The following is a 22,233-nucleotide window of genomic DNA, read 5'->3' as shown; positions in this document are numbered from 1 at the left end:
CCAAAATGCTGGGATTACAGGTGTGAGCCTCCCAAAGTGCTGGGATTACAGACTGCACCTAGGCAACAAGAGTTCTTTATATATTTCATGGACAAGTTTTTGTCATATATTTACACACACACACATATATATACAAACACATATATATACTTCAATATCTCAAAATCAAATACCATTTCTCAGTGTGTTGGCTTTCATTTTTACTCTCTTAAAGGTGTTTATAAGTTCATCTAATGAAATCCAAGTTCTAAATTTTCTTTATAAAAGTACTATAATATCTTAGGGCTAGGCGTGGTGGCTCATGCCTGTAATTCCAGCACTTTGGGAGGTTGAGGGGGTGGATCACGAGGTCAGGAGATCAAGACCATCCTGGCTAACACGGTGAAACCCTGTCTCTACTAAAAGTACAAAAAATTAGCCAGGCATGGTGGCGGGCACTTGTAGTCCCAGCTACTTGGGAGGCTGAGGCAGGAGAATGGCGTGAACCCAGGAGGTGGAGCTTGCACTGAGCCGAGATCGCGCCACTGCACTCCAGGCTGGGCAACATTGCAAGACTCAGTCTCAAAAAAAAAAAAAAAAAAAAAAAAAGGCACTATAATGTCCAAGAAATTTAGTTTGTGTTTATTAGTAAATATCCTAGATCATCAAAGATTTAATCTAGACCTTAAAATTTGAGGTTTTCATAGGCTTTATTATTATATGGTACCTAATGTTTCACTGGTATTTTAAGCTGTATAAACAAAGAATACTTCTGAATGTTTCACTAAATTTCTTGAGATTTTTTTTAACTTAACCTCACTAGGCTTCAATATTCAGAGAAACAGGGGAGTTGGACTGGTGACTGCTGATACTTTTTTCCAGCTGTAAAGTAAAGGCAATGGGTCCATTTAACCTTTACCATTTTGTTATCAGATTTAACACTCCTCTCTTTGTTGAGTTCTGACTATGTGCTTTTTTCACAAGTATTATGTACTGAAAGGGCAACTTCACAGTCATGTACACTCCAGGGGAAACCATTCACATTCTATCACTGAAGACACTATAATACTGTAAGGATGTCAAAGCAAACTTTCAGAAAATCTCCTTTATACAGTACTTTTAAAACTGTGAACTATCCTATATTCACATATGTGAATATGTGAACTATCCTAAAACTAATATTCAAAAGTGATTTTTTTAAAAGTCCTTTTTAACAACTTCTTTCTTCCTGAGGCATTTACTCTTTAAGCCACTTCTAGCTCTTTGCTTTTCTCAACTCCTAAAACCCTTTAGGCTAAGTTGTTTCTTTTCTCCCTTCTTTCCACCTTTCCATTGTGTGTGTCAGCTTTTTACAATTGGAGCAATTCTGATCTCTCTTGCTTCTCTTACTCTCTTCTTCACCTATTGTTGTATTAGCAAAACAAGGACCCAGTAGCCAGCTGGACAAACCTTCCTCCTAATAGGGACAGAAATGATTATAATGATTTATTTTGTATTCTTCCCAACCGGATTTGAAACCAGCTTCACTTGCCTGTGTGCTCTCAAATATGTTATATTTTTACCAAATATATTGGTACTTGTCTTTTCCTTCTATCCTGGAAGTAAGTCCAGAATTGCTTATGTGTGTGAATAGTATAAGATCAAAGTAATGTTATTTCAATCTCTGTAAGAAAAGTAATTTTCAGAAATTTCAGAACACCATTTAAACCATAAGTAAATATGACAAGTGAGAAAAGTATCTCCCTTGGGGACAATTATGTGCTAATCTACAAAGTACCTTCTAATCTATTTTATAGGTTCTGTAGCTCTAGATGTCCTCCCTCCCCAAGAGCCCATTTTCTGCTCATGTTGGCATTCAATGAAATACGCTCACTTGATGGGATTCCAGAATTATTCATTTTAACAATACCAAAATAACTTAAAGTGCTAGAATAATGAAAGACTGTCTACTCCCCAAAACAGGAGAGTTTATTTATAACCTTAAAATCTTAAATTTAAAAGATGTTTCCATAACGGATTAAACACTGAACACTGGTTAGCATCAGAAACAAGAATTTAAGTCATCATGGTAACAATAAAAACCCTCACAGTATATTAAGATTTAATAATTTGAAATGTCTACAGTTTTTATAGGAGGAAAACTTCAAAATACCGAGACATAATAAATCTTAGGAGTTATATAATGCCTGATTATCAGTTATAATTGTATCTCATCAGTATTCACTATCTCAGTTTATAATGTATAATGCTTGAAATTCATAAAACTATACTTAAAACATTAAAAAAAATTGCTCTCTAGTAATTCAAATTATTTGTTACTATCCAAATTTATGATTTTATATAAAAAATTAACTCTCTTCATGGAACAGAGTTCTGACTCTGAAGTAAATTTTTTTTTTTTAGGATAAAATGCATGTAGTAAACTTTCTGTCACAATGCATTATTAACATGTGATTAACAGTAATTAATTCAAACACATCTTACAGTCACATTAGTATTTTCCAATAATCCTGCCTTCCTGCCAGTACTAATTACCTTGTCAACATCAACAAGATGTTTAGAATACATACCTCTTGAGCAAGATCTTGTGCGTTGGAGATAAGAGGAAATGGAGGACTGGCCTTGTTCATGTGTACAGTGATGGCATTGTGTATCTTAAATGCATTCTGAAAATCCTTATTTTGAACAAGTTGTAAAAGCAGTGAAATATCCTCCTGGCTCTGAGAATCTACCAAAGTATGTTGGATATGCTTAAGTGAAGAAAACAAGTCTTCTATTTCTAGTAGGAGAAGAAAAAGGTACCCAAAAGTTAATTGTTTCAGTATTAATTCAACATGTATTTTCAGAGAAAATTTCTTTGAACCAGTAAGAACTTAAGTTTTCAGAAAAATACCAAAATCTGCATATATTATTGTCAATCATGGTCATTTTATAGGTTTTTAAGTAAAAACTTTAAAAAAAATTACACGACAGAATAACTTGCATTTTTACAAAGGTGTTTTAATTATAAAACTAATACACATTCACTATAAAAACAAGTGAGGGGAGGAATGCAAAAATTAATAAAGAAATTTAAAACCACCAATAATCCCATCACCTAGAAATATTTTTTTCTTAACATCCTATTTCAACAGTACATTGTAAATGTTTTCCCATATCACTAGTCTTTTTAAATATTTAATAATTCCTGATACTCTATTACATGGCTAAATGATAATTTATAGTAACCATTAAACTAAAGTTCAACATTTAAATTGCTTCTAATTTTTTGCTACTATAAAAACAAGCATTTCAGTACATAATAATCAGTGGTACATATAAATTTGTCTGAGATTCTGATGTCTTCATAAAGTAAGTCCCAGAAATAGAACTTTTAGATAAGATTCTGACATTTTTTAAAAAGTCAAACAGCTTTTCTAGGGAGGCTTTACTAATTTGCATTCCATTAACAATATTTTCAGAAATATTTGATATTATTATTTTTTTAAATCTTCCATTTATTTGACTAGTAAGGAAGCTGAAGTTTATTCATATTTACCAGGCACTTCTTTTGTGGTCTATAAAACGCTAATGAATATGTGAGTTTCCTAAAGTTGTACTGAAAGTTGCGGGCATATGTATGTGTATTGTGTCTGCCTGTTAGTGTGCATATATAGCACAAGCATTTTTCTGGAAAATGTTACTCCAAAATGGTTAAGAGGCACTGGTAGACCAGGCACAGTGGCTCACGCCTGTAATCCCAGCACTCTGGGAGGCCCAGGCGGGTAGATCAAGAGGTCAGGAGTTCAAGACCAACCTGGCCAAGATGGTGAAACCCCATCTCTACTAAAAATACAAAAATTAGCCGGGCACAGTGGCGGGCGCCTGTAATCCCAGTTACTCAGGAGGCGAGACAGGAGAATCACTTGAACCCGGGAGGCGGAGGTTGCAGTGAGCCAAGATCACACCACTGCACTGTAGCCTGGGCAACAGAGCAAGACTCCATCTCAAAAAAAAAAAAAAAAAAAAGCAGCACTGGTAGTCTCTTCCCTGCTCCCAAATAGGCTGTGTGAGCGTATGTGTGCTTGCGCATATACTCTGTCATATTTGTTGGGAATCGTTTTCCAATATTTCCATTTATCTCTTAATTATATTTGCGGTTGTTCTTATTATAGAATTTGTCAACTCTGACCCCCAGCTTTTCCTGTATGATTTCTTTTACTGTTTCTACGCTTATAAACTTCTTGTAGGTCATTAAAAAAAAATGTATCTATATTTCTTCTAGCTTCTTATAATTTCTACTTTATTTAACTTCTATTTAAGTTTAATTCATCTAGAATTTATTTTGGCATAGATCTGAAAAAATTTAACTTTATTTTTCTTCCAATTAACCAATGATTCTGGTACCATTTATTAAATAATCATTCCTGGCCAGGCGCAGTGGCTCAGGTCTGTAATCCCAGCACTTGGGGAAGCTGAAGCGGGTGGATTGCTTGAGTCCAGGAGGTCGAGACCAGCCTGGGCAACATGGTGAAGACCCGTCTCTACTAAAAAATTACAAAAAATGTCTAGGCACAGCGGCTCACACCTGTGTTCCCAGCACTTTGGGAGGCTGAGGTGGACAGACTACTTGAGTTCAGCAGTTTGAGACCAGCCTGGGCAACATGGTGAGACCCTGTCTTTTTTTAAAATAACAATAATTTTTAAAAATACAAAATATTAGCCAGGCCATTGTGGTATGCACCTTAGTCCCAGCTACTCATGAGGCTGAGGTGGGAGAATCCACTGGGGCCATGATCACTATACTGCACTCTAGCCTGGAAAACTGAGTGAGACCTCATCAAATAATCATTCCTTTTCCACTGATTTATAATGCCACTAAATTCTTACACATATCAGAGTCTGTCTTTATTTCACTGGTCTATCAGAACTATACTGTTTTATTAGAGTAGCATTATAAAGTCTGTTCATATTAATATGACAAGTACCTGATCTTTCTTTAAGTTTCTTGACTATTGTAAATTGGTTATAAGTCACTTTTTTCAAGTTACCTCCCATTTCCTCTTTCCTAGTCTTCCAAAAAGAAAAGTCCTATTGAGATTTGGACTAAAATTAAACCTGTAAATGAGTCTAGGAAAAACTTAAGAGCACATACTAGGACTTATACAGTCAAAGACATAGTATAAAAAAGACATGGAGGCCGGGCACAGTGGCTCAGGCCTGTAATCCCAGCACTTTGGGAGGCTGAGCCAGGCGGATCATGAGGTCAGGAGATTGAGACTATCCTGGCTAACATGGTGAAACCCCGTCTCTACTAAAAATACAAAAAAATTAGCTGGGTGTGGTGGTGGGCACCTGTAGTCCCAGCTACTCGGGAGGCTGAGGCAGGAGAATGGCGTGAACCTGGGAAGTGGAGCTTGCAGTGAGCCGAGATAGTGTCACTGCACTACAGCCTGGGTGACAGAGCAAGACTCCGTCTCAAACAAACAAACAAACAAACAAAAAAACCAAAAAGACATGGAAAAAAATCTTCCCAATGTGCCTTTTTGTCAGCTCTCTTCTTATAAGGTCTGCAGAAACACCACTGACTCTTATTTACCTTGTGTCCCACAATTTGAAGAGCAGTTAAATTTTTAAATAGATTTTAACAGCTCTTTGGTTGATTCTTGAGGTTCCCTATCTTTCCTGCCCCAAATCAAAACAACTTGAGTCTTCCTTTTAAACATATATATATTTAGTCTTCCTTATTTTATATATACAGTTGTCCCTTGGTATCAGTGGGAGATTGGTTCCAAGACCTCCCACAGATAGCAAAATTTGCAGATGCTCAAGTCCCTTATATAAAATGGTGTAGTATTTGCATATAAGGTATACACATCCCCCGGTTACCTAAAATCAGCTCTAGATTACTTATAATACTTAATATAATGTAAATAGCTGTTATATTGTATTGTTCAGAGAATAATGACAGGAAAAAAAGTCTTTTTTATAAAGACTTATAAGGTTTAAAAGTCGGCCACATGCAATGGTGGCTCATGCCTGTAATCCCAGCACTTTGAGAGGCTGAGGCAGGTGGATCACATGAAGTCAGGAGTCTGAGACCAGCCTGGCCAACATGATGAAACTCCATTTCTACTAAAAAAAGTACAAAAATTAGCCAGGTATGGTGGCGTGCTCTTGTAGTCCCAGCTACTTGGGAGGCTGAGGCAGGAGAATCACTTGAACCAGGTGGCGGAGGTTGCAGTGACCCAGTATCATGCCACTGCACTCTAGCCTGGATGACAGAGCGAGACCCTGTTTAAAAAAAAAAAAAAAAAGGAAATAAAGAAAATAAAACTTTTTTCCTTGTCATTATTCTCTAAACATACATATATGTATGGTCATCAGTAGTTTAAAATGAAGAAAAATTTGGCAAAAAATTTAAAAGTCAAAACTGTCATTAGAATGACATAAGAAGCAGCTGTAGCCCAGAGCTAGATAAGAGTTAAGGGATAGCCAGAATTTAACCATAAGCTAATATTAAGAATAGATAGAAAGAATATAAAATGTCAGATTCCATCACATACAATGAGGTTACCAAAGAATTCCCTAAGAGATTAAAGAATTCAACAGCCTTAAAGTATCTTAAAAGCAAAATAGGAAAACATTTAAATATCTTACAAGAAAAAGAAATTATAAAAGCAACAGAGCAGTTAAGCTTTGTATAAGCTACAATCTTATGGGGACTAGACTTCTCTGAGTAGACAATTAAATTACTGTTTAATTAAAACAATTTTCTTTGTAGAGATGGAGTCTATAACTCCTGGCATCAAGAAATCTTCCTGCCTCGTCCTCCCAAAGCGCTAGGATTACAGGTGTGAGCCATACTTTCAAGGCCTTTAGTAATTGTTAAAAGGGCCTCATGGCCGGGAGCAATGGGTCATGCCTGTAATCCCAGAACTTTGGGAGGCTCAGGAGGACAGATCACTTGAGGTCAGGAGTTCGAGACCAGTCTGGCGAACATGGTAAAATCCCAACTCTACTAAAAATACAAATAAATTAGCGGGGCATGGTGGTGCATGCCTAAAGTCCCAGCTACTTGGGAGGCTGAGGCAGGAGAATCGCTTGAACCTCGGAGGCGGAAGTTGCAGTGAGCCAAGATCACACCACTGTACTCCAGCCTGGTGACAGAGTGAGACTCCGTCTCAAAGAAAAATGAAAGAAAAAAAAAGGGCCCCAGCATGGCTGTTAGGGTATTGTGAAAGACTGAGAGCCTCAGATTTCACCACTGACTGAAATCAACAAGCAGCCTTAGACAGCCCAGAAGGTAATTGTATCCCTACTGGGTCTCTTCAACCTCAGGGGAATTTAAATTTTTTAAAGCCAAGGAGTTTCTGCATAATCTCTCTTATGAACCAAAGCCACTCAAAAGGATACTAAAATACTGACATTATTTTGAAAATTACCTGTACTTCTACCTTTTGGCTGTAACTACTGGTATTATTTTGCTATGCCATGTAGCCTTTCAAACTTCTAAATTGCTGGTCTAACCATATAGATGACACTGTAAATGTTGTTTTGCAACCTGTTTTCCAATTCCTTAGAATAAATTTCTAGGATAAAATTATTAATCAGATAATAAAAACATTTAACACTTTGATACATACTGCCAAGCTGCCTTCTGGATTTGTACCAATTCATATTCCTATCAGCAATGCACATGAATGTCTGTTTTCACGAACACACACCAATTTAAGAATCATCAATCTTTTAATTTTTGGTGATCTGGTATGATTGAACATATTTTTACAAGTTATAGCCATTTGAATTTCTTCTTTCATCCATTTTATCTTTTGCCCATTTTTCTACTAGAGTGCTTTTTATAACTAGAATTTAACTGATATCCCTGTAGTCTTAACTATAACATACTTAATACAATTTCATCCTTTTTTCTTATAGCAGAACAATGGCTTTTAATCCAATATATTTCTGAAAAAAAGCTAAGGAAATGTAAAAGACCTATTTTGCCACAATTCTAATTTAATCATAACCAGAATCTCCAGTGCCTTTTTTTTTTTTTTTTTTTTGGAGACAGGGTTTCGCTCTGTCACCCTGCTAGAGTTCAGTGGTGTGAACGCGGCTCACTGCAGCCTTGAGCTCCTGGGCTCAAGTGATCCTTCCCACCTCACCCTCCCCAGTAGCTGGGACTACAGGTGCATAACACCACACCCGACTAATTTTTTTGCATTTTTTGTAGAGACAAGATTTCACTGTCGCCCAAGCTGGTCTCGAACTCCTGGACTCAAGTGATTCACCCACCTTGGCCTCCCAAAGTGCTGAGATTATAGGCGTGAGCCACCACGCCCAGCCATAAAGGGTACATTTTTAAAAGCACTTCACAAACATGTATTAACTCAAGAACATTTTCTTTTTTCTTTTTTGAGACCAGGTCTCTCTCTGTCACCAGGCTGGAGTACAGTGGCGCAACCAGAATCCACTGCAGCCTCGACTTCTCAGGTTCCAGTGATCCTCCCACCTAGCCTCCAAGTAGCTAGGACCACAGTTGCATTCCACTACATCTGGCTATTTTTGTATTTTTTTGGTAGAGATGGAGTTTTGCCAGATTGCCCAGGCTGATCTACAACTCCTGAGCTCAAGCGATCCACCCACCTCGGCCTCCCAAAGTGCTAGGATTATAGGCATGAACCACCACGCTTGGCTAAGAACAGTTAATTTTCCACCCACTCAAAGAAAAGTTCCATTCTTTCATGGATATATCTGTTACTTAAAACAAAAATCCACCTAAGTTTTTCAACATTCTATACAATTCTGCAGGGAATTTTAAAAATCCATTCAGATGTAACTAAATCAGTCCTGTCAAGTACACTCTTCCATAATAAAGATAAAGACACAGAGACAACAAAGAGAGGACAGAGGACAGAAAGAAGAAATTCCTTTCCCCAATCCCAGACAGACAACAGACACAAGAAGGAACCATACGGACAGAGAAATAAAGAGAGAAATGAAGAACCATAAGGCTAGTGAGAAAGTGACATATGTGCTAGGTTGGGAGTGGACAAGGAAGTAAGTACTTAAGGCAGGATGGAGGCAAGAGAAGGTAGAGGCAGGCATAGCAAATCTAGCTTTGGTAATAAATTCAAGCCTGTAACAAATTTCCTACAAGGAATTTCTTTATATCTAGTTTAAATTATTTGCCCTGTAGTTGGACCTATTTCCTCTTATCTGGTTTTTCAGTAGAAATTAAGTTCCCATCTTCTCTAATATTTCATGCAACACTTAACTCTTGATTATTTAAGAGAGAATATATTATTCTAAAGTGAGAAAATTCACTTACATTTGGCTTTGGGATACAACTAATCAGATAAATACAAACATACACATTGGTCCACAAATCCACCCTTGTAAACTCTGTCCTCCCTCCTTGCCCTCTCCTGGCAGTCTAAAAGGTAAAAGAATGAAGACTGTGAAATAGGCAACAGAAAGCAATCACCAAGAGTTACTTTATCAGAAAATCCTACTTTCCAATGCCTAGAACTGTGGGTAGCTATGCGAAAATTTTTTGGTTATAAGGGTAAACATTAAAATTACCTAAGGAGGCCGGGTGCAGTGGCTCATGCCTGTAATCCCAGCACTTCGGGAGGCCGGGGCAGGTGGATCATGAGATCAGGAGATCGAGACCATCCAGCCTAACACGGTGAAACCCTGTCTCTACTAAAAATACAAAAATATTAGCCGGGCATGGTGGCGGGCACCTGTAGTCCCAGCTACTCGGGAGGCTGAGGCAAGAGAATGGCGTGAACCCGGGAGGCGGAGCTTGCAGTGAGCCGAGATCGTGCCACTGCACTTCAGCCTGGGTGACAGAGCGAGACTCCGTCTCAAAAAGAGAAAAATTACCCAAGGAATCTCCATCTGGATTGGCATCATTTATTTTTATATATTACTCTCATTTGCCCCATATTAAAACAGATAGCTTCTAGGGACCTATATCCAGCATTAAGCTTCTCCACTTCATCGTGTAATTCCAGTTCTTTTAACCTGTCCTCAGAAATTTCAACTCCAACCAACTTCATGACTTTTTTCTGAAACTTTTAAGATTTCTTTTCCTCTAAACTGGAGGGTAAAATATGATACTCAGATGGGGAACTTAATATTACTAAGTAGGAGGAAATTACATCAGTTTCCAGGATATCTACCTGTGGAATTAAAATTGCGGTGGCTCATGCCTGTAATCCTAACACTTTGGAAGGCCAAGGTGGGAGGATCGCCTGAGGCCAGGAGGTCAAGACCAGCCTGGGCAACATAGTGAGACCCCATCTCTACAAAAAAATATAAATTAAAAAAAATTTTTTTTAACCTAGATGAATGGAAAAACAAAATGTGGTATATTGGTACAGTGGAATATTAATTCATCCATAAAAAAGAAATGAAGTACTGATTCATGCTACAATATGGATGAACCCTGAAAACGTAATGGTAAGTGAAAAGAGACCAGTCACAAAAGAGCCTATGTTATGTAATTTCATTCATATAAAATGTCTAGAATAAGCAAATCCAAAAAGACAAAGTATATTCGTGGTTGTCAGGGGCCAGGTGGTGGAGAGAATAGGGAGTGACCATTAATGGGTACATATCTTGGAATTATATAGTAGTGATGGCTGCACAACCTTGGTTTTTTTGTTTGTTTGTTTGTTTGTTTAGCACTGCAGCCTCAATCTCCTGGGCTCAAAAAATCCTCCTGCCTCAGCCTCCCTAGTAGCTGGGACTACAGAAGCATGCCACCATGCCCAGTTGATTTGTGTGTGTGTGTTTTGTGTTTGTTTGTTTGTTTTAAGAGACAGGGTCTATGTTGCCCAAGCTGGTCTCAAACTCCTGGGCTCAAGAGATCCTCCTGCCTCTGCCTCCAAAGATGCTACTAATACAGGCGTGAACCACCATGCCTGCCTGCACAACCTTGTGAGTATACTAAAAACTAATGAATTCTACAGTTTAAAAGACAAAATTTTATGGTATGTGAATTATATCTTAATAAAGCTGTTATTTTAAAAATGAAATAATAAATCAGTGGTTAAGATCCACAAATTAATTTTATGGACTACAGGGTTAGATGATCTCTCTGTAGCTTCTGGTTCTCACAAAAATTAAATTTCATTCAAACCTGTAGTGTGCCACTGACTCAAATGCTTTTTCCATTTGTTCCTCAAGAAAATCCTGAAACTGAGGCTCAGAAAAATTAAGTAACATGCCCAACGTTAATAGCAATTCAGTGACTTAAAAAGTATTTAAACTCAGTTTTGACTCTAATATCCCTGCACTTTCCAACGTGCAGCAACCTCATACATTTCTGAATATGCCGTAAGATAACAAAGCAAATCTCTGCAGGCAGAAATAAGTTTTAAAATCTACTACTGATTAATAAGTGGAATGAAGTTTTAACGTATTGTGTCAAAGACTGAATGATGTAGCAGTTACTTTTCTATAGAATTATGTGTATTTAATAAACAAAATTTACATGACTATACATATACTCTAATGAATTTTTACATCTTTAGGTCTAATTTTAGCAACTTGACTAAATCACAGAATTCTCAAATGATCCCAACACCTCAAACATTAAATCTAGTGACAACAGATTTAATTATTTCAATTCCAGGAAGGTAAAAAAATTCCCTGAAGGAATGGCTAATAACATTTATTTGGAAATATCTATAACAACAGCTAAAAAAAATTTGATAGTAAAAATAATTAACTTCTCAGAAGCAGGCTGAACTAAAGTTCAGGATTTACTGGCACTGGGATTTTGTCTGTTGGCTTGAAATACATTTTATCTTAAAGCCAACCTTTAAAAAAGTTTACAATCACACAAAATTCCAGTATGCCCCATGAACAATCAAAAGTCAGTTAAATGCCAGAGCTTTTAACAGAAATGTGAAAGAGCTATTTTACTTTAAAATGTCAATAATCTTTTGACCTAATAGTTTGAACATCCAGAGACATCTGGCAAAAAATATGCAGACACTAATTAAGACTGAAACATGCTATTAATTCTATGAAAATATTTTATTCCTTAGCTTTATTCATCCCAGTTTCTTCCCCGTGGTGTGTTTTTCCTTCTTCACACTGATAGTATCTCAAAGATTAGAAAGCCCCTAATCACAAATTCCAGGAGTCTTTTTATTAACCACTAAACAGCTTACCACAGATATATATGGTTGTGTGTGTTCCCTTTCCTGACACTGCTTCAAAGACAACAATTTTATAGTCACATATATGATAGACGGCAGTCATCCCTAGTTTGTTCCCTTTAAGTACTCTATCTATATATTTCCTTGTCCACATCCCTGGCCCAAAATTACTTATCTGAGAACACAAAAACAGTGAAATCTATAATATAGAAATATATGAAAATTACCCTACTCTAGCTTAACCTGCTCTAACCTGCATTATTTTCTTTTCTGAAGATTTCTCTCACAAGGTAGTTTGCTCTGATTATGAAAGAGAACAAAGACAATAATATTTGTAACAAAGCAAGCTTTAAAAACTAATGCCAATTTTAAGGAAAGCCTCCCTAATACCAAAATTTTTATCATTTATAATACTAATTATTCATTTGAAATCTAGTTCCCATATCACTATTTTTTATCTTTCAAAAAAATTCTAACTGCTTTTAAATAAGAAAATTCAGTTCATCCTTTCTGAGTATTTTCTGTCAATTCCATCCCTGCACTTTTATTATCATACATTGTCAAATTTACAAATACTTTTCATTAAAAACCACCCAATTACTTAATCTTGCCAAACACATTTTTGATTCTTAAAAGAATACTTTGTCTACTCACAGATAAATGATGATGTATTATTTAGAAACTGAAGGCTTCCTCTCAAAGAAATAAATCAGTTGCCCATTCTTCCCTCATTTCAAACAAGATTGCTGTGAAAAAGGCTGAGACGTTGTCTCCTGTCATACGGGCGGGTATTAATCAAATACTAGCAAGGAGACACACACAATGTTCAGGGAGTACTTCTCTTACAGTTTGATGTGTTAGCAGATCATGAACAAGAAAAAAAGTTTGGCAAAAAGCTATTACACTTCATTTTAAACAAAAACTTAAAAACCTGAGGCTATGACGGACAAAAGCAAACTATACCTTATGCTAATTTCTCATGATTCTTACATAACAGATATCTGTGTTGACTATATTAACATAAAATATATCATTTATTTCTCAAAATACATCTTCTCCTGTCCAAGAAATGAATTACAAATACCTGTTATGACATTTCAAATTACTTTAAAATAAAATATATAAAACTGCCTTAAATTCAAGGACCACACATAGGTACTTTTAAAAACTATAGCAGATTACACATTGGAATAGAGGTATCCTTTAATCTGAATTTGTTAAAAAAAAGTCAGCAATAGAACATACAAACAGAAACAGGAAAAAGGAAAAAAAAAATTTTAAGAGAAATGATGTCCAATTTTCTGTGCTTAGGCAAAACAAACAAAACCATAAACTCACAAATGTTCTCTTACTAAGTGAAGCTGGCTGAAGCTATATTTGTTTCTTCACTGTGATTACATGAATATTACCTATCAGATGGATACTTACACCTGATTCTAAGTAAATCAAATGGACAAATACATTAATCTTATGGGAATGTAAACAGAAAAACAGAAGAATCAATCCAGGTTGGCACTGGATATAACAAACTTTCTCCAATAAAATATTTTCAGAATATTTTAATAAATAAATAATAATAGAGTGGTGGGAAATGAAGGCTAGTAAGAAGCAATCAGGAATGAAGTATTTTTACTCTAATAAAACCCTCAGTAAAAAAGAGCATAAAATTCCTTCACATAAATGTATTAAAAAAATATGTAATCTTTTAGCTTTCACTGTAATTAAAATATCTGAAGGCAGGAATTTAGTAGACTTCACTATGACTAAAAACATATCTATGATTTCTTAAAACACAGAGAAGCATGTACATATGAAATGTGGATCCTGAATAAAAATTTATAACAAAGAAAAGAAGATGACGTGATGTAGTAGAAACTGCTCCAGACTTGAGACGGGCGCAGTGGCTCACACCTGTAATCCCAGCACTTTGGGAGGCTGAGGAGGGCAGATCACGAAGTCAGGAGTTGAAGACCAGCCTGACCAACCTGGTGAAACCCTGTCTCTACTAAAAATACAAAAATTAGCCAGGTGTGGTGGCACATGCCTGTAATCCCAGCCACTCGGAAGGCTGAGGCAGGAGAATTGTTTGAACCTGGGAAGGCGGAGGTTGCAGTGAGCTGAGAATGCACCACTGCACTCCAGCCTGGGCAACAGAGCAAGACTCCACTTCAAAAAGAAAAGAAATTGCTCCAGACTTGGAATAAAGAGACTTAATGAGGAACAAATCTGGCATATACATGGTACCTTTGGCCAAATTACAAAAAGGTGCTCTATTCTGGGTAGCCACAGCTCTGGCCTGGTGAGTGAAGTGCAGGCTGGATCCTGGTTTCCATTCAAACCTTCCATTTTGCGCAGTACATCAACATCTGATCTGGCAAATTCAAACTTGGCTCTACCACTGTTGTCTTTAACTAAGGTTCAATTTCTTTATCTCCAAAATGGAAATTACAGAGTACTGTTAACAGGATTATTTTATTACATGAAACAATGTTTGCTAAAACACTTAGTACAGGCTCAACAGATCCTTAAATGAATGGTAAAATGACGACAACGACAATAAAAACTTTCTCCTCCTACAAAAAAGTAGAAATATATCTTTTTTCGCACCTAAAACATAGAAAATCACCAAAAAATAAAATGCTCCCCTAACACTAGTTCAGTGAGCACCTGGGTGTATGTGCACGTGCAAGAAGGGCAGGCAGTAAATTCAATGATTAAATATTCTAAGTTTTGAAACATGCATTTGATATCAATGTCTCTTGTAGATTCACTATGCCTAGTAACATTCTAACAGCTAGGAGAAGTCTTGTGATAAGAAGCTATTTAATTTATTTAGCCCAGAGTGCTCAAAATCCATTTGGTCACAGAATTCTTTTGGTTTGGTTGTATCTACTTATATCTCATAGGACTTTTTTGTTTTGTTTTTTTCCCCACAGAACAGAATTTGGGGATATAGAAAATACCACTATTTTATGTTTATGATACCATATGAACAATACCAGTTCTTCTTATTGACAATCATTAATTTTAAAAATCAAAGAATTTAAACTGTAGTTACTAATTTCATTACTATTTTACAAACTTGAAGGGAATCAAATTCAAAATCTGAAAATTGTTTTTTAGTATTTTGCATAAAGTTTGTGAGTTTGATATAAAAGGTAAATTTCAAGGCTTTAAATGTTAGGGCCCATGAAAACTCTTTAATATCTAAAAAACACATTATAGTGACTGAACATTTAAACCACATGCTTTTAGTTCTATGTTGGTAATAGTAAATAATAGCTATATGGCGTTTCTAAGAAAACAAAGGATCTTGGTCTGGAATTCAAACTGTCATTACTTACATTCTGTTAAACCCTCTTCCTTCCCATATACGTTAAAAGGCACAGATAAATTAAAGCAAAATGTTTTCTATTATCCCTCTATTTTTACTTACCTAATATTTTCACAGCATAATGAGGACTTTCTAAGATAATTCCTTCCTCTGTATCAAACATAGGGTTATCTATTCCGGTCTTTGGAGGAATTTGGGCTAGTTTCTTAAGTCTCATGGAAGAATTAAGGTCAAGTTCTTGCTTTTTCCCTTCTTCCTCTCTCCTACGCCTCATGTCCTCCTGTTGTTGCCGAATACGCTCCAACTGTGCACTTCGACGTATTGGCATCATCCTGGTGCCCAAATCTCCAGGGCAGTCAACAGCCATCTCTCGGTGCTTCTGATGTTCCTCTGGTGATGCAAGATCAACATTTTTTACTTCGCTGTCTGATTCCTCTGTAACATGCCCATTCATATGGGATGTTGTCATGGTTATCTATAAAAACCTGTACCACTTTTTATGAATCAATTTTTCCTATAAGCCAATTCTCTTGATTCTGTAGTATAAAATCCATGTTACTTCAAAAAAAAAAAAAAAAAAAAAGACCAAAAAAACTTCTCACATCACATAATAATGCTATGAAAAAGTATCCATGAAGGAAATCTAAGGGGAAAGATGGGGGAAAAAAAAGTATAAGAATTACAATATAAAAGCAGGTTTTTACATAGCCCACTTCTAAATCTCCATACAACACAGAAAAAAATAAGTATATAATATTATTTTGCTATGTAGATTAAGTACTTTCACTTTACAGATAATGGTGAGCAAACCAAGATTCCCCCTCTCCCCCAAAAAGTCCCTTTCCAAGAATGTGAAACATACTATTCAATTTTAAAGCTAAGAAAAATGATATACAGTACTGGAAAGTTTAGAAAAGTAGGAAAGTAAAAAAATTTGGGGTACTAGTTTGGTACAGAACACGTTGCTGGCTTCAAACATAAAAGGTGTTTTAATCATCTTTTAGTAGTTGTCTCAACACGGTACTTTATGCTCAACAATTAACATGAGATTGAAATAACTTATTAGTTAACTGCTAAAGAAACTGATGAACAATCAACCGATTTGGCATATAGCAGCCTTGTTTGTACCTTACTTGAAATACAAGCAGTATTCTGGGGGATAATTAATTCATTTTTAGGAGTTTTTGAGATGAAGAACATGCCCAACGAATAAGAAACTTCAATTGGCAGCTGAGGCAGCTACAAGACAAAACTACATTGAAACAAGGATTACATGGGTTATCAGTCTTTATAATTGATCCCATTTAAAAAAAAAAAAAAAAAAAAAAAGAATTGGACCGGATGCAGTGGCTCATGCCTGTAATCCCAGCACTTTGGGAGGCCAAGGCAGATGGATCACCTGAGGTCGGGAGTTCGAGACTAGCCTGGCCAACATGGTGAAACTCCGTCTCTACTAAGAAAAACACAAAAATTAGCCAGGCATGGTGGCGGGCGCCTGTAATCCCAGCTACTCAGAAGGCTGAGGCAGGAGAATCGCTTGAACCCAGGAGGCAGAGGCAGCAGTGAGCTGAGATCACACTATTGCACTCTAGCATGGGTGACAGAGCGAGACTCCATCTCGGGGGGGGGGGGGGGAAAGAATTGGGGTTAACGATACAAGAATTACAAGGATTCATTTAGCGAAAATGGTAGTATCTGTTGCCAAAAACTTTTGAGAGTCATACTGTACAGCAAAAAGATAACAGTAAGCAGGGAGATAAGAAAACTGAACTTTCAATCCTCTAGTGTTATGATTTAAGACCAGTCATTTTCTCTTTGACTCTCAGATTCACTTGGAAGCTTTATTTATAGGATTGACTGTTCTGAGTTTCACATGAGCTAATGTATACTTACATTGATTACCAGTATTAACTTGATTTTCCTATTTTAAAAATCTTTCAACATATTTTAGAAAATAAAAATATTTTACCAGATAACTCTGGCTTTTCATTGAGCTATTTCTCAGGCATACATAGGCAGGTTGTTTACATATGTGTAAACCCACACATTAAATCTAATTAACCTTTTTTCACTCAAGAGCAATAATATTTACAATAATAAACCTACAACCTCCTTGAGTTGGGTATCACTTAAGTAAACAGGTTGGTTAGAGCACAATGCCAACTAAGCAAAAGCCAGGTTTTCAGATAATATTCCTAATACCAGCCAATCCTTTCTCAAACATCTTCGGTCATAATGCAAACAGGGACAGAAGACAAAATGCTTAATACAAACTCAACTAGGCTATCAGGAAAACCCCTAGTCCAACAATCAGGAAAATGGATGCCAGTTACATGAGTCAATTATTAAAACTACATTTGCACAAAATTTTTGGTAGATTTTTTTGTCTTTCATCCAAAGTTTGTCTTCTGTGATCTACACGTAAGTACCTTATTTACCATTAGATTGCCTTCTTTTTCATTAACATGACAGCTATTTGATTTATGTTAGGCAATTCTTAAGTTATGTTAGGCACTGATTACATGCAAATGCAAATTCAGCTTTTTAAATGTTTTCCTTACAAGTAAGCAGAAAAACTGTGTAGGAGTTACTACAGTGCTATGTTTAACTTTAAAAATCCAGGAGTGTACATATTTTCAGAAAATTAAAACTCTCAACCCTCTCTATAATAATTACTGGATATTAAAAATCAAATTTAATACTAAATGATATGTTTTTAACTTATATATATATAAATTATGATCTGAAATTTAAAACTCAGCTTAAAAGCTCTACATCTGTGTCCATACTCACTACCCTATGAGGGAAAATTAGAAGTCATGCAAGAGAGACCGGGCCAGATCATTCAAGGTCAAAATTCTCATGCTTGTACAATTTATTATCATACTTGTATATCTGGATCCAATTTTTGCTCTCAGAAAAATTTCTATAACCTGGTAGTAATCTGCTTTAAATTTGATTTTGGTTATCTCCCCAGGAATGTTCAGTCTCCTGGGAGAGAAAGCAAAGAAAATAAATGATTATTTTTCCTCAAACTCCTCAACAGATTCTAAATTTGTTAGAGAGAGGGGTCATGTCTTACTTTTACAGCTCCAGTGCTTAGCCTAATACATATCATAAGAAATGTCCAATAAACATCTGTTCAACTCAACTTGGAATGTCACAGACAATGAACTATAAAACTTGGTCTGTGGTAAAAGGTGATAGGAAACACTAAAAACATCAGGATACATTTCTTTGAGCTGGATTTCAAAGGGTAACTAAAAATTAGCCAGACAGCAGAAAGGTCTATTCCATGCAGACAGGCTCACATGACCAATAGGAAGGAAGAGTATGACAGAATGGCACTTTATGAAAACACAAGAGAATACGATAAAGCTGGATGGGACAATGGGAGCATGCTGTACATGAATAATGAAAAAACTGGAAAGGCAAGCAGGAAACCATACTGAGAAGAGTTTTAGATTTTTACCCTGAAAATAGTAACAATAATTAAAAGATTTTAAGCAGGGGATGACATGATCACATTCATTTTTATAGAAATATCACTCCTATTGGATAGAGACACAAAAAATCCTTAAAAAAAAAATCAATGAATCCAGGAGCTGGTTTTTTGAAAAGATCAACAAAATTGATAGAACACTAGCAAGACTAATAAAGAAGAAAAGAGAAAAGAATCAAATAGATGTAATAAAAAATGATAAAGGGGATATCACTATCGATCCCACAGAAATACAAACTACTATTAGAGAATACTATAAACACCTCTACACAAATAAACTAGAACATCTAGAAGAAATGGATACATTCCTGGACACATACATCCTCCCAAGACTAAACCAGGAAGAACTTGAATCCCTGAATAGACCAATAACAGGCTCTGAAACTGAGGAAATAATTAATAGCCTACCAACCAAAAAAAGTCCAGGACCAGACGAATTCACAGCCGAATTCTACCAGAGGTATAAACAGGAGCTGGTACCATTCCTTCTGAAACTATTCCAAGCAACAGAAAAAGAGGGAATCCTCCCTAACTCATTTTATGAGGCCAGTATCATCCTGATACCAAAGCCTGGCAGAGACACAACAAAAAAAGAGAATTTTAGGCCAATATCCCTGATGAATATCAATGCAAAAATCCTCAATAAAATACTAGCAAACTGAATCCAGCAGCACATCAAAAAGCTTATCCACCACGATCAAGTGGGCTTCATCCCTGGAATGTAAGGGTGGTTCAACATATGCAAGTCAATAAACGTAATCCATCATATAAACAGAACCAAAGACAAAAACCACAATTATCTCACTAGATGCAGAAAAGGACTTCGACAAAATTCAACAGCCCTTCATGCTAAAAACTCTCAATAAACTAGGTATTGATGGGACGTATCTCAAAATAATAAGAGCTTTTTGTTACAAATCCACAGTCAATATCATACTGAATGGGCAAAAACTGGAAGCATTCCCTTTGAAAACTGGCACAAGACAGGGATGCCCTCTCTCAACACTCCTATTCAACACGGTGTTGGAAGCTCTGGCCAGGGCAATCAGACAGGAGAAAGAAATAAAGGGTATTCAATTAGGAAAAGAAGTCAAATTGTCCCTGTTTGCAGATGACATGATTGTATATTTAGAAAACCCCATCGTCTCAGCCCAAAATCTCCTTAAGCCGATAAGCAACTTCAGCAAAGTCTCAGGATACAAAATCAATGTGCAAAAATCACAAGCATTCCCATACACCAATAACAGACAGAGAGCCAAATCATGAGTGAACTCCCATTCACAATTGCTTCAAAGAGAATAAAATATCTAAGAATCCAACTTACAAGGGATGTGAAGGACCTCTTCAAGGAGAACTACAAACCACTGCTCCACAAAATAAAAGAGGACACAAACAAATGGAAGAACATTCCATGCTCATGGCTAGGAAGAATCAATATTGTGAAAATGGCCATACTGTCCAAGGTAATTTATAGATGCAATGCCATCCCCATCAAGCTACCAATGACTTTCTTCACAGAATTGGAAAAAGTTACTTTAAAGTTCATATAGAACCAAAAAAGAGCCGGCACTGCGAAGACAATCCTAAGCCAAAAGAACAAAGCTGGAGGCATCACGCTACCTGACTTCAAACTATACTACAAGGCTACAGTAACCAAAACAGCATGGTACTGGTACCAAAACAGAGACATAGACCAATGGAACAGAACAGAGCCCTCAGAAATAATACCACACATCTACAACCATCTGATCTTTGACAAACCTGACAAAAACAAGAAATGGGGAAAGGATGCCCTATTTAATAAATAGTGCTGGGAAAACTGGCTAGTCATATGTAGAAAGCTGAAACTGATCCCTTCCTTATACCTTATACAAAAATTAATTCAAGATGGATAAAAGACTTAAATGTTAGACCTAAAACCATAAAAACTGTAGAAGAAAACCTAGGCAATACCATTCAGAACATAGACAGGGGAAAGACTTCATGACTAAAACACAAAAAGCAATGGCAACAAAAGCCAAAATTGACAAATGGGATCTAATTAAACTAAAGAGCTTCTGCACAGCAAAAAAAAACTACCATCAGAGTGAACAGGCAACCTACAGAATGGGAGAAAATTTTTACAATCTATCCATCTGACAAAGGGCTAAAATCCAGAATCTACAAAGAATTTAAACAAATTTACAAGAAAAAATCAAACAACCCCATCAAAAAGTGAGCAAAGGATATGAACAGACACTTCTCAAAAGAAGACATTCATGCAGCCAACAGACACATGAAAAAATGCTCATCATCACTGGCCATCAGAGAAATGCAAATCAAAACCACAATGAGATACCATCTCACACCAGTTAGAATGGTGACCATTAAAAAGTCAGGAAACAACAGGTGCTGGATAGGATGTGGAGAAATAGGAACACTTTTACACCGTTGGTGGGACTGTAAACTAGTTCAGCCATTGTGGAAGACTGTGTGGTGATTCCTCAAGGATCTAAAACTAGAAATACCATCTGACCCAGTCATCCCATTACTGGGTATATACCCAAAGGATTATAAATCACGCTGCTATAAAGACACATGCACATGTATGTTGATTGCAGCACTACTCACAATAGCAAAGACTTGGAACCAACCCAAATGTCCATCAATGATAGACTGGATTAAGAAAATGTGGCACATATACACCATGGAATACTATGCAGCCATAAAAAAAAGATGAGTTCATGTCCTTTGTAGGCACATGGATGAAGCTGGAAATCATCATTCTGAGCAAACCATCACAAGGACAGAAAACCAAATACTGCATGTTCTCACTCATAGGTGGGAACTGAACAATGAGAACACATGGACGCAGGGTGGGGAACATCACACACTGGGGCCTGTCGTGGGGTAGGGGAAGCGGGGAGCGGGGAGGGATAGCATTAGGAGATATACCTAATGTAAATGACGAATTAATGGGTGCAGCACACCAACATGGCACATGTATACATATGTGACAAACCTGCATGTTGTGCACACGTACCCTAGAACTTAAACTATAACAAACAAAAAAAAGAAATATCACTCCTATTGAAGCGTAGAGGGCTGACTGAAGGGTGGCAATGAGAACAGACTGAAAGCACCTATTAGAAATGGGGTCCTCAACTAGGACAGTGAGAATGAAGAAGTTGTATTCAAGAAATATGAAGGTTACAGGCCAGGCATGGTGGCTCATGCCTGTAATTCCAGCATTTGAGGAGGCTGAGGCTGTGGATCAC

The 22,233-nt window shown here is 36.5% G+C and overlaps 1 protein-coding gene across 10 annotated transcripts in view; it reads right to left on the bottom strand.

The window, feature by feature from the left end:
- Positions 1 to 22,233, bottom strand: part of PALS1 (protein associated with LIN7 1, MAGUK p55 family member) — a 93,887-nt gene that overhangs the window by 37,494 nt on the left and 34,160 nt on the right. For 4 of the 10 annotated variants that reach the window (XM_015143958.3, XM_077941195.1, XM_028852040.2 and 1 more), the window contains 2 exons: positions 15,577 to 16,117; positions 2,550 to 2,758 (listed from right to left, as the gene is read on the bottom strand). In XM_015143958.3, the coding sequence (XP_014999444.3) occupies positions 2,550 to 2,758; positions 15,577 to 15,943 (576 nt within the window). In that variant the 5' untranslated portion in view covers positions 15,944 to 16,117. Of the gene's footprint in view, positions 1 to 2,549; positions 2,759 to 12,794; positions 12,943 to 14,384; positions 14,492 to 15,576; positions 16,118 to 22,233 lie in introns of those variants that run through there. The other 6 variants (XM_015143959.3, XM_077941198.1, XM_077941197.1 and 3 more) reach the window with 3 other exon arrangements.

The sequence above is a fragment of the Macaca mulatta genome, chromosome 7 (genome assembly GCF_049350105.2).
Source record: "Macaca mulatta isolate MMU2019108-1 chromosome 7, T2T-MMU8v2.0, whole genome shotgun sequence".
NCBI lineage: Eukaryota > Metazoa > Chordata > Mammalia > Primates > Cercopithecidae > Macaca > Macaca mulatta.
Note: the sequence above shows the minus strand (reverse complement) of the source record. Positions and strands in the feature narration are given on the sequence as shown.